At 32.6% G+C, this 13,322-nt stretch overlaps 1 protein-coding gene across 1 annotated transcript in view; it reads right to left on the reverse strand.

Annotated features, from left to right (window-relative positions):
- The window catches only part of LOC124530159 (protein qui-1), a 121,311-nt gene that overhangs the window by 40,300 nt on the left and 67,689 nt on the right, over positions 1-13,322 (reverse strand). Inside the window, exons 4-13 of the mRNA XM_047104149.1 lie at positions 10,858-10,980; positions 8,839-9,008; positions 7,103-7,257; positions 4,921-5,089; positions 4,548-4,707; positions 3,610-4,354; positions 3,389-3,532; positions 2,384-2,626; positions 1,824-1,999; positions 958-1,104 (exon numbers count right to left, since the gene is read on the reverse strand). Of these exons, the coding sequence (XP_046960105.1) occupies positions 958-1,104; positions 1,824-1,999; positions 2,384-2,626; positions 3,389-3,532; positions 3,610-4,354; positions 4,548-4,707; positions 4,921-5,089; positions 7,103-7,257; positions 8,839-9,008; positions 10,858-10,980 (2,232 nt within the window). The remainder of the gene's footprint in view (positions 1-957; positions 1,105-1,823; positions 2,000-2,383; positions 2,627-3,388; positions 3,533-3,609; positions 4,355-4,547; positions 4,708-4,920; positions 5,090-7,102; positions 7,258-8,838; positions 9,009-10,857; positions 10,981-13,322) is intronic.

The raw sequence follows: 13,322 nt of genomic DNA on the forward strand, positions 1-13,322 counted from the left end.
TTAACGATTTGTTTGTAATGTTATAAAAACTATTAAAAAACTTAGAAGTCGATTAGTGTTTCACAACAATATACCTATCCACACGGGATTGATTAAATACCACAAAGTAAAATATAGATACCAATACAATATATTAACGGCTATACACATAAACAATCGATACTATAAAGTAACTAAACATCACTTCTTAATACAGTCTGTAAAAACTTGCAACTTGCCGTTAGACATGATCGCCCAATGTCATGACATTAAATAATGGTTTTAACCTTTTTTAATTACACCCATAATAATATAAAATTTAAGCAAAGAAAAAATCTCTTGTATATTTTCTTCTTATATTTAAATAAAATCAAACTGGAAGAAGGGATACCATTTCCACCACAAACAAAAAAATAATCTTACAAATACGTACATGACGGAGTTTTGGAATAACAAACAAAAGAATTACATACAAGGAAATAAAATAGCCTTATTTTTACCCACATAGGGTTGAAAATAACGCATCACCTTAATACAGGGCACATTTCACGAATGAGATACGAAGTTAGTTCTTACTGAATAGCTCTACAGGTCCATAAACCATTTTACAGCTAGAAAATAATTTTAGAAATTGCTTCTATAAATGTTGTAATATCCTAAATTTATCACACTAATAGGTAACTAAATATACCAGATGGGTTATTGCTTGAAAAAACAAGTCTTGCATTTCATTCAAGCACAAAACAAACTCAAGATCCTTTATTCAATAAAGAAGACCATACCCGTTCGGAAAAGAAAGATCCCAGATCCCCTGACCTCAGAACAGGCGAAAGAATCTTATCGGGTTTTTTTTGTCAATTCTATTACTTCTATTATTGAAAATGAAAAGGAATAGCCAGCCGATCGTTTCATTAAACAAATTACAGAAAAGCATCTTGTAAAAAATATGAAAGGAAATAATAATAAATAAACATTTACCTGAGCACCTAATTGCATAGGATCTCTAGTGAGAATGTCGCTAGATTTTCTCACAGCGCCGTAAACTAGTTCCACGTCTCGATCCAGGATATAACAACGGACGTGCTCAAGAATACAACGAAGGTAGGATATCGTTACTGTTTGCACCTGTTGAATAATTTACATTTATTATATGCAATGCGACTTTGCGCGATTATTATTTACGTTCAGCCAAGGTTTTATTTAAATTATGTCTATTGATATTCAACTTTAGGACTAAAAACCTTTCCTCTAGAAAGGATCGTGCGGGTGAGTTACGGGTTAGTAGATGCCCATGTGACTGACTTTTGATGACCACTTTTTCTGATGACGTTTTCCTTAACCGATGAGCATAAGATAAATATTGTACCTAAGATTAGTATAGTATAGTATAGTAGTATAGTATAGTAGTATAACCTAAGGTTAGTCATCTAAAACTCATCTGATCTTGTCAGGGCTTCCAAGCCAATTTATTTCGAAAGCAATTTATGCTTATTTAAAGCACAAAGTCATAGATAATATATGGTCTAACCAGCTTATGTGAACACGTGTTAATACAAAGATGTCTAGAATAATAGTCTATATAACAAAATTGAGGTGCCATTTATTATTGATTTATATGAGTTCATATTTCATATAAATTGAAATAGTCTTTTACACTTTATCATTTGAATGAATACTTAAGAAGATATAACCGATCCCATATCATATGAGACAAAAAATCATTCACTTCGCAAAGGGCGGTCAGATAACTGAATTTCGACATTATTAAATTAAATTATCCAAAATCGAAGATTAAAGCTGTTGTACAAATTGATGTAAAAGTTAATAAAGTTAAAGAGACTTACAGCGGCAAGTAAGAAGTCGAAATTACAGACAGTCAGGTCCTTCAATTTGGAAAAGTCACCGGCGAGTAGAAGATGCAACCAAGACTCTTCTACGTGTCTCTGCGTGAATGCCGCTGCCGTTCTGCTAGCGGAGTGGAAAGGTGTGGAGTCCAGAAGAGCATCGTCATCAACGCAGCCTGTTTAAGTAAAAAGGTTGGATTTAAAAAATGATTCACAGTTAGGTATAATTACTGATGTAACGGAAAAAAATCCATTTTATATTTTGGCACACTATTTGCTAATGTAGGCAAATAAGGAGACGTTTCGTGATAATATATATTACGTCTTAACATTAGCTCACAAAAATAAAATTAAAAAAAAGCTAAATAAAAAAAAAACAAAGTGTTTTGCTTAAAAATTATAATATTAGCTTTTTATTAAGTACTATCCAAAGTGCTACGTAAAAAGAAAATGTAAAGTTGAATTCCATTTTAATCGAATTCGACTTACGCAGATTCTCGTCGGTACCACTTCCCGGGTTATTTTTAATATATCATATTTATTCAGAGTTCCAAACGTACCGACTGCAAATAGATGTCGCTGGGAATGAGAGTTGAACTTGCCGGGTTCCTGTGTTTCCGAGGTGTCAGTGTCATCGGCGTCGTTCAGGAAGTTGGCGAAGTGCAGCGCGGCGAGGTCGGAGTGTGCGTCACGCAGCGCGCTTTGCACGCGAACGTAGCGGCGCCGCGCTCGCGCACTCGCTGCTGCAGCCCGCCATCGCACTGTGCTCCTACCCGACACCACGGTCTCCGATATTACTGACTCTATTAATTGGAAGTGAATAAACAGTTCAGTTATTTAACTTTACAATTATTTCAAGTAGGAAGACGAACAATAGCCGTCTATGGACATCACCTGTCTAAAGGCCATACATCACTAACATCGTTTTCTTAAAAAAATGTACCTAATTACTAATCAGTTTGTGAAATCGAATATCCAGAATGAGCCTTATCTTTGATGTTAAAATATTATGCAATTACAATTACATGCAAGTACAATGTGATGTTAGTAAACTGTTCTTTACTGTACAAATTCAAAAATGTAATTGTAAATGTTTGTAAATAGAGTAGACCTTCACTTTTTCCTATCTCCGTTCTCTGACTTTTTTGTTTATTTCTGACAAATATTGAGACTGGTCAAAAGGTTCTACTTGATTTTTGAGTCAGGATAAGGTTACTGTACAAATTATGTTTCTTTTATAAAACATCTGCTGCCCTGCTTAAAAAAGTTACTTAGTTTTCTTCTTCTTTGATAACTTTCTATTTTGAAACATGAACAAAATAAACACATATTTCATACTGTGTGATTGCTATCTAACAATGTCAGACCTAAGATAAGTCAAAAGTGCAACTTTCTGTTATTGACTTGGGTAAACATTTTATTTACAAGAACGATCAAGTTACTATCAACTTATATAATGCTTATATATACCAAAAAATTTACACACAAACTCTTTGCTAGAAAAAAGAATCCAATCTAAGTTGAGCAAGTTTACAATGAGAAATCCAAGCATAATCTGTACTTACTCATCATATATTTAGCGACACATAAAGTGGAAAAGTTGAAGTTGGCATCCTTGAGCGTAATAACAGCTTCACTGTTACTAGTTGGCATCAAAAGTTCCAACAGTTCGAGTTCCGTGAGACCGAACTCGGAACAAGTTATGTAACCTGAAACACAAAGGGAGCAACTGTTAATTTTATTTGTAACATTACACGACGGAAACTCACAAATACCAAATGATTACCAGCCAATTTGCTGAAGGCTTTCGAACCGAAGACGACTTCTAAGTTGTCAAAAGCACCATCAATGAAGTCACCGGAGCTGTTATTATCAGGTGTATCATCTATCGCGTCCAATAAGTAATAACAGTTTTGAACCTTAAACTTTTCCTTTTGAGCCGGGGTTAATTGTAGTAGTTCCAAAGAAACTGCGCTAGTACACACTAAGAAGACATTTCTCGGTAACGACATTGGTAGCCACGATAAGCCTGTCACGATATCGCATTCTAAAGGATTCACTCTATGAACGTTGTCGATAAAAATCAGCAGAATTTCGTTTTCCATATCTTCGCAACGTCTCAGTAAACTTTGAAACCAGTTGTTTATGTACAGGGGATCGAAACTTGCGTCCTTTGGGAGATAGCCTTCCGGAATGTTCAAGATAATAGATATTTGTTGGCACATAACTCTTAGCAGTTCTAGATTGTAAGCTGATCGTGGCGTTGAAGCAGAAAAACGTATTATCCTCAAGACAGGTTTCGGAAAGATTTCCTCAAATTTGAAATATAGATGAGTCAACAGCGAACTTTTTCCGGAAGCATCGGGACCGTATATCAGTACTGGAGGGTGCCGAGACCGACTTTCGTAGTTTTCTTTGGCATTATTTAATATAGTTCTAGCTGCGTCTTCAATTTGTTTAACAGTAACCTTATATAGTTCATTATGTTCTATACATATCCTAAGATGAGTAATATGTTCCAGAAAAACTTCCTGCAACATTAAATATACTTAATTACGAAGAGGTAATAAACTTTTTTAAAAGTAATTTAAGAGAAAACACTATTTCCTTCAACACTAAAATATGCTGTTTCAATATTAATGTCATTGTTTTATTTAGATCACTTTAAATGAACGTATTTTAAAAACAAATGGTAGAAAAGGTATAGCTTGTTTTATTTTTTACCTGTACAGTCTTTTTCCTGCCTTTGCCCTGATCAGGTTCAGTGCTGAGGCTGTCATCGACCAGCGAGCATACCACAGCCTGTACTCCTTCTCTAAAGGGCGACAATTTCTCTTCATTATCTGAAGCTACATCTGTTCGAGATGAATCTGCTGATGTGGCTCTAAAATCAATTGTTTTATTATTTAATATGGTAAAATTTTGTGATGCTCATTCTATTTATAGTACCTGTCACCAGACAAACAAAACACGAATTTGTGAAAGTGAAACAACAAGATATATTAGAAATAAAAAAGTATTGAATCGTGGTATAAAAGTGAAAAAGTTTTCCTTATTTAGATTTAATAGCGGCAATAAATTTTTATGGTCCACTTACTCAAGTCTAACAACGTGTGTTTCAGGTAAAAGGTCTTCTAACTTTTTTTGTAATTTTTTTAATCTTTCATGCGCTAGTGCTGTTAGCTTGGAGTCGTCGGGCTCCAAATCTGGAATGTCTCTTAACACAGCTATCAGACCTTTGGGGTGTTTTCCGTTTGATAATAATTCTGGAAAAATGAACCTAACGTTACTATAATAATATTAAAAAATGCAGAGAATAATATACAGATAATAAATACATGTACTTAGTGGTCATTATGAAGTGTATAAATTTTTTTTTTGTTTAAACGTTTTATTTTCTGTCTCATTATATTATGATCAACAGATTAGTGTCATACATTACAATATGTGTTGACTAAGTGAGTCACACATAGTGAGTGAGTTCCGCAGAAAACAAACGAGCATAGATTTGGACATATGGACAACGGATCATCCTGTATTTGCACTATTTACAAGTTATTTCTTTCAAATGCATTATCGCAAAACTGGCTTTATGGGCCGACCGGCCGAATAGTGCATCGTAAGTATCTATTGTATTATTAACATAATTTAAAAATCTTTTAACGTATACCCTCACATATGAATTATAATTAAACAAACATCAGTTACTCAAAATCTTATGTATTTATAGTGTTACAGGTAATATATTTATGTACTAAAAGTTCCGAGTGCTCTTCATGAATGCCGGTGTACGGATAAACCCGACAGGGATTTTGTAACACCGTAAAAGAAATTTGTAGTGTGTTATATAAATAAATAAATAAAATAAAATAAATAAATATATTATTGTTAAAACCAAAAAATATATATCACATATACTTTTTAATATAGAATTAATTTTATGTACCATTTTCATAATTTAAAGTTACTTAGCAATGTTTAAAGCTTAGAGGTAGAATAGAATAAAAATTAAAACTGATTTTATTTCTATAGCGGGCAATCAACAAGTAGTGCAATAGACTGTAAAGATATTTCAATGCAAGCGTAGCCGTTGTTTCCGGGAAATTAGGTTAACCGTCGGACTATTTTCTTGATTAAGCTATGCAGAATGTAGCGATTTCTCGTCATTCACCAGTGTACTGTTTCATTTTAGAGTGGATTTATTGTTCATTTTTAAATAAAATATATTTTAGTATTCAGGTGAATTTTGTGCACAAAACTGCATGAAGTTGAGTATAGAGGTCAATTTAGCGTACAAAAATGCATAAATTGCTCACAAGGTAAGGCCATATTACCTGTAATATTATTAATATTAAGTATTATCGTACCAATTTCAATAATCTGATTAGTTTTAGTCTCGAGTGTCTGCTAATCTATGTAGAGTTGAAGCTTAAGACGGCATTACAATTTGTAATGTCGAACCCAACAAAATTATGCAGACAACAATCCTATCCGTATGCTTTTACAATCCTTGACATGTTTCCTACTCCCCTTTCTGCTACGATATATTATGTATATGTAAAGTACAGTAAAGTAACATCTTGCAAATGTCACATTGCTGGACTAAGGTCACCGCGCTAATTCAATGCGTATTGGTGGTTGATAATGGTGATAAACACTAACCACAACTAAGCACATGAAAATTCAGTAGTGCTTGCTTAAGTAACTCGTAATAATTGGCTAAGATGCACGTATTTTAACCACTGGGCCAAGGATAATCAATTTGCTTATCACAATCAACGAGTTTTTATTTATTTTAACCCGACATTTTAAAAAGGATTTAAAGATCCTAAGTTTTTCTATGCTCCACGTCTTTCTTTCTTAAATGTCGAATATTAAACACAATATTTAAAGATTGTGCTTGATATTCTTTATTTACATAAAATACTTTAAATCAAGGTGAAATTAATTTAAGACAGATCAATATATGGGTTTCATTTCAATACATTTTCGGGAAATTGTTCAGACAGTAAGAGATAACGTAAGCATAACTATATATGTAAATAATTAACTTTCGAACCAATTCTGATATAATAATACGTATTTCGCAGACATCTCGCCTCGTTGATCTGTCTGTCTATCTGCGATAAATTCAAAAACTAACGTGCGGTTTTATATTATTTCCACCAATGAACATTTCATTCACAAGTGAGGTTTGAGTGTATACTTCATTAAAGTTATGTATTGATTGCTTAAAATGTATGTTGACCAAAATATAATTAAAGCCTAAATATAATTACCGATCGCCACTTCACATTGTATTTCCACAGGACTTTTGAGTAAATCGATAATATTAGCACCACCTTCCAGCGCTTCTAGCGCTAGTGTATTGAAAACCTTCTGAACCGTCGATAGCTTCTTCCGCTGCTCCTCCCGTTCATGTAAATCGCTGTACCTGATTGAAAATATATTACCTAATTAGTATTAAAAATAAATAGTGATGTTACGATTTTATTATTATCTTACGTAAATTATTTTTGAATAGAATTACTTAAATAGGCGCGTTAAAAAAATGTTTAAGGGAATATCGTATCAGTTTGGTTCACTGATATGCTAAGGTTAATAATATATGTTTGTAGCTATGACCGTGAGGTGTACATGAATTGTATTTTATTTTTTATTTATTGAGTTGGCAGACGAACAAATTCCATCTTGTAACGAGGGTCACTTTAAAATTTTATTTCCATTGTACATATAATATAATTTACAAAAGCAACCTCATCAGCATATGTCCTTTTTGTGGCAATATATTAGCACATTATGATTGCCCTTTAAATATATTGTATAAGAATTGAATAGAACACAATAAATACATTATTTTTCACAGTTGATATGGGGTATTACCCTACCAAGTTGAATGCTTTCAGATATTTAATAGATTCGTTTTGTAATGAATATATTTTTATACGTGTAAGTACAGTAGGTTTACAAAATAAATAATTTTAGTCGGGGCCCGCGCCCGCGTCCTCGTCCGTCTCTTTTCACGTGACATTGGCAGGTGGCATTTTATATATTAAAAGGAGAGTATGGTCTTCCTTGAGGCCAAGAATGCTTCATAACAAAATTCTCAAATTCGCTTCAGTTGTTTGGTAGTAAAACAGGCAGAGTCACTTTCACATATATAATATAAGTATAGATATACATAGAATTTCTTTCAGTATAAAATCGTTCAAATATAAAATATAATTTGAATAAAATCTGAAATGAGATGGATTTTTGCAAACTTGGGCATTTCGATCCAATTTGTAATAACCTTTTACGTACCTACACAAGCATAAACGTAAAGAAGGGTCAACGTATTGAATAATGCAGGTTATCTTGCCTTACATAGATTTCGTTCTCTCGTCGTCTTTACTATAAAATATAGCCTTAAGCTTAGATGTAGCGATATTTATGTACAAGGATCTCTTTCTTGTCCTATAAATTACTTAGTTTACGATCCCACTGAGTAACCGGATCTTATTTCAGAGGTAGATCGTAAACTGCTATGGTCTTAATAGCGGGTCGGGAGGATTCTCTTGAAAATAAAGTGACCTGGGATAAAATAATACTTTATTGTGGTCCTTAAACACCTTTTGTAATTACAGTGACAAATTATTATACGGCGAAGTGGAATTTTTAGAGCGCGGATGTACCTCAATGGTAATACAATGAATTTAAAATATTCATGTTTATAAAAAAGGTAACCCATAAATTTATTTTTTTGTGCCAGTTACAAAGCTAATATTATGATAATATTCTAGTTATTTATTTTAAATATCGAACAATAAATCATATCGAAAAAATTAAACATACAAAGCTCATTAGCTATTCAATGATATACACCATGCAATCATTTTATGAACTATTTTAAATGTAAACAAACAATAAAATAATAAATTCTCATATATAATGTATCCAAAGCGTCTTATTTAAAAATAACATTTATTTATTGATGTAATATTCAATGGGACCAATATCATATTTAAAACCTTACCATTTCTCATCGCCGTCAAGGTGGTAAGTTCCGTCGTCATTGATTTTGTAACAAGCTCGTAGTAGGGCGGTTTGTGAGGAATCCGACTTAACCAACTGCTCGAATAAATCAACATCGATCTTGAACGGAAGGACTGGTTGATAAGTTGAAGCGTCGCCGCCGATGAAACACTGGAACAATATTCACGTTTTAATATTCATTTTAACAACAACAACAGCCTGTAAATTCCCACTGCTGGGCTGAAGGCCTCCTCTCCCTTTGGGAAGAAGGTTTGGAACATATTCCACCACGCTGTTCCAATGCGGGTTGGTGGAATACACATGTGGCAGAATTTCTATGAAATTTGTCACATGCAGGTTTCCTCACGATGTTTTCCTTCACCGCTGAGCACGAGATGAATTATAAAGACAAATTAAGCACATGAATCAGTGGTGCTTGCCTGGGCTTGAACCCGCAATCATCGGTTAAGATGCACGCGTTCTAACCACTGGGCCATCTCGACTCATCAATTTAACAAACATGCCCAAATCAATACTAGCCCTTCGTAGGTCACGGTTTCGAAGAACTTTATGAAAAAAATATACACGAATGTGTTGTTAATATTTTATTAATCACATAAATATTTCATTATTATTCAACAAAGTAAGTCCAGGCCCAATATTTGCTTGTCTATTTATCAACAAGCATATCAAATGTATGCTTGACTTGTTAGGTGAAAGAAATTACGATAAGCAAATACTTATATAATTGTAAAAATTAAAAAAGAAAGCGCTTCAACTTTTAGTATATTCTTATAAATAAATAATTATTGAACAACATCACATACATTACTCTGTTCCCAATGAAAGTAGCTAAAGCACTTGTATTTTTGGAAAATCAGAAGTAACGACGATACCAACAACACCCAGACCCAAGACAACATAGAAAACTAATGAACTTTTTATACATCGTCTCAGCCGAGAATCGAACCAGGGACCTCGGACCTATAATAACTGGTACAAACACTACTCGATCATAGAAGTCGTTTTGTATTTATTGGTTTTGTAGTTTTTTAAGTAGTCTCTTCATTAAGTGTAGGTATAAAAAACATTGCTCAAATATACTGAGAATATTTCCAATTAAGTTTAATTCCCATAATTAAAATTGTATAATGAATTAATTCCTTTGGGTATGAGGTTATACTTAATTAGGGTAAAAATTATCGAATTTTTATGTCGTACAAAGATCAAGTTAACCTTAAAAAGAACCTTTTTTTACAAAGAACTACTCGAAACAAAAGCTACTTATCCAAAAACGGAAGAATTGATGTGATTGACCCAATTTTATTGTAATTACGTATACAGTTTCATTGATTGTTCTTACTCTGATATTTGTATGAAATTATTAATTAAATATCATTAACTTATGAAAAAAAAGAACAGTTATTTAGAAATCATCGTTCATTAAAAATATTTTGAGACGACTTTGTGTTGTCTAATATATATTAACGTTTTGTTATAAGCAGTGATTATTTTGGTAATGGTTCTTTCAAATAATTTCCAATAGCAAAAAATATGCTTTTTAAAAATAAATGTTTTATTATAACCAGTTATTATTCATAACACACAAATTTGTTGCACTGTAACCATTTATTTAATTGCAATCAAGAATCTTCAAAATGAGATCATGACCAATTTTTTTACATGCAGCTGACGTCCCATAATCACTGGCACAAAAACCGACTCAAGCTATTAATATAAAGATATTTTAACAACAAATGCGCTTAAAAATAAGGCTATTATATATTCTCTCTCTCCCTTTTTTTACTGAATGTATCCGTGTTATTTTTTATTGATTTGATTGTCTTTTTTTATGGACCTGCATATTTTTATTATCAGGCAACGATCTCAATCGATATTTTAGCACACTAAATAATATTTAACTTTTTGTATGTTATAGCTTTTATATATTGACTGAATATTCGTATTCTCGTTCATGTGTTTCTTATTGAAAGAATAAGTAAATGTGTATATGACTTACAAGAAAATATCCGGCTTTCGAGGTGTTATTACAGCATCTTATCTCGTCGAGATGGTATCGAAGCAACGCGGGATTCGTTTCGTCTCCACCGTCGGTCCCGTAGTGCATATCCACAAACTCGAACTGTAGAAAAAATAAAAAAAACTCATGAAAAAGGTTTTATATATTTTTGTAGAACGCGTGCATCTTAACAGATGATTGCGGGTTCAAACCCAGTGCAATCACCGCTGATTCATGTGCTTAATTTATCTTTATAATTCATCTCGTGCTCAGCGGTGAAGGAAAACATCGTGAGGAAACCTGCATGTGACAAATTTCATAAAAATTCTGCCCCATGTCTACTCCAACAACCCGCATTGGAACAGCGTGGTGGAATATGTACCAAAAAAGTATTCTCCTCAAAGGGAGAGGAGGCCTTTAGCCCAGCAGTGGGAATTTACAGGCTGTTTTTGTTGTTGTATATTATAGATTTATATATGTTAATGCTATGCTATAATATTGCTTACAATTTGAAGCAATATTTTTCGGTATATAATTATAATTAATCGACAAGAATTTCATTGAAATATCAACCCTAACTTTATCTAACTGAAAGATTATAAACAATGGTCATTTTATGCTTTTTATTGTAAATAGAATTACCGTCGATAATATGACGATTTACAATCTTTTCTTTCTTTACAATACTGATATGGTGGGTGGGTGAAGTAGATATTAATCTGTATTAATAGTTCAAGTTATAATAGTTTTTAGAGCATACCCGACCATGCTGCTCCAATGCCGGTTGATGGATACAAATAGGAGAGAATTTTATTGACAAATGCAGGTGTCCTTGCGATGTTTTCCTTTACCGTCACGTGACAAAAGACGAGTACAATATAAATGATAAACACAAATTAGGTACATTCAAATCCAGTAGTACTCCCCTGGGATGATACCTGGGCATATACACATGTCGCTCAAATGTAAAATCGCCCACTTAAAGAAAAGAGTGATGAATATCATAATATACGACCCTTTTTTACTATTAAATGTAGATTTTATTGTTCAAATAAAAAGGGTCGAAATATAAAGAACAAAGAATTATTATATTCGTGTTGAAATCGACGACAATATCGCTTATTATATACTTATTTACTATATGACTTATAATGACTAGGTAACCCAACTGAATTGATGACATGGCTTTGCGGACTTTTCTTTAGAATTAAAAATAGTCATTCTATGGAGGTCGGCTTTCAACCGTTTTTTACCCTACTCCTATGAGGCGAGTACTTATTTGGCAGATTTTATACTATACAGATCGTCCATACACAACATATACTATAAATACATTTATTTTAGTTTCGACAGGAACTGAATCTTCTATTCTCGTCCTTAAATACTCTGGGGAATGGCTACTAATGGTATTCGATGCAATGTATCTATGTTTTTTTCGTATGCAATTATGCGATGCAACTCGCGAGCCAACTTCTGTTGAGGATAATTGACATAGTAATACCAGTCCTATTCACGGACGAGCATACAGCCATAGAACAGCTTATTTCAATTCAACCAGGTAACGCATTAAAAAAAATTACCTGCATTATTTTTATAATATTAAATGGTAATTGATTACCAAATGCGAACACCTGTTCCATTTTATATATAGTGACATGTTCCATTTTCATTACTTTCATTGGTTGAATTAGCTTGAGATCAACAACGATTGTGACACGTGATCATTTCTCAAAACAATGAGTAAAATAAATAAAAAATTTAACAACAAGAAAAACCGACTTCAAACAAAACACTATTTTAATACAAAAAAATATGCACTAAAAAGTATTAAAAATAATTGCGTATTCAACATGTATTTTAGAGTCCTCTACTACTTAAAAGTCGATTTACGATTATATAACGTAGTTATCGTTATTATAGTTACATAAAAATTATAAAAATCGGTCCACCCAGTAAAAAGTTATGAGGTAACAAAAAAAAACCACCTCCTTTTTGAAGTCGGTTAAAAAAGTATGACTGCCGAAAGTATAAATAAAAGCCATAAGAATAAAGTATGATTTTAGACCAAACATAACAGTAATAAATGCAAAAAATATTAACGTAATTTTTAAATCTTATATCACCCAAACTTTGCTGTATCGATCTGAACAAGCACGCTAAGAAACTTTGTGTGGATAACCCATTCGAGTTACAATTTTCGTGTCACATCAAACCACATAGCTGAGCATTATCATGTCGAAGTAAGCCTTGCGTTCTGTAAATGGTATAATTGGAATCATTCTTTATTTAATTTATTAAATACACAAGCAATAAATAAATAACTTTAAAATCCATTTACACCAAAATTATCATGAATATATTTAATGTTATGCAGTGTATAATTGCTTAATGTTTATTCCAAAATGAAATATTTTAGGACAATTGTAAACTTAAGGTTTTATTTGCACTTGACATCAAAGTATTCC

The sequence above is a fragment of the Vanessa cardui genome, chromosome 6 (genome assembly GCF_905220365.1).
Source record: "Vanessa cardui chromosome 6, ilVanCard2.1, whole genome shotgun sequence".
In the NCBI taxonomy this organism is placed as follows: Eukaryota; Metazoa; Arthropoda; class Insecta; order Lepidoptera; family Nymphalidae; genus Vanessa; species Vanessa cardui.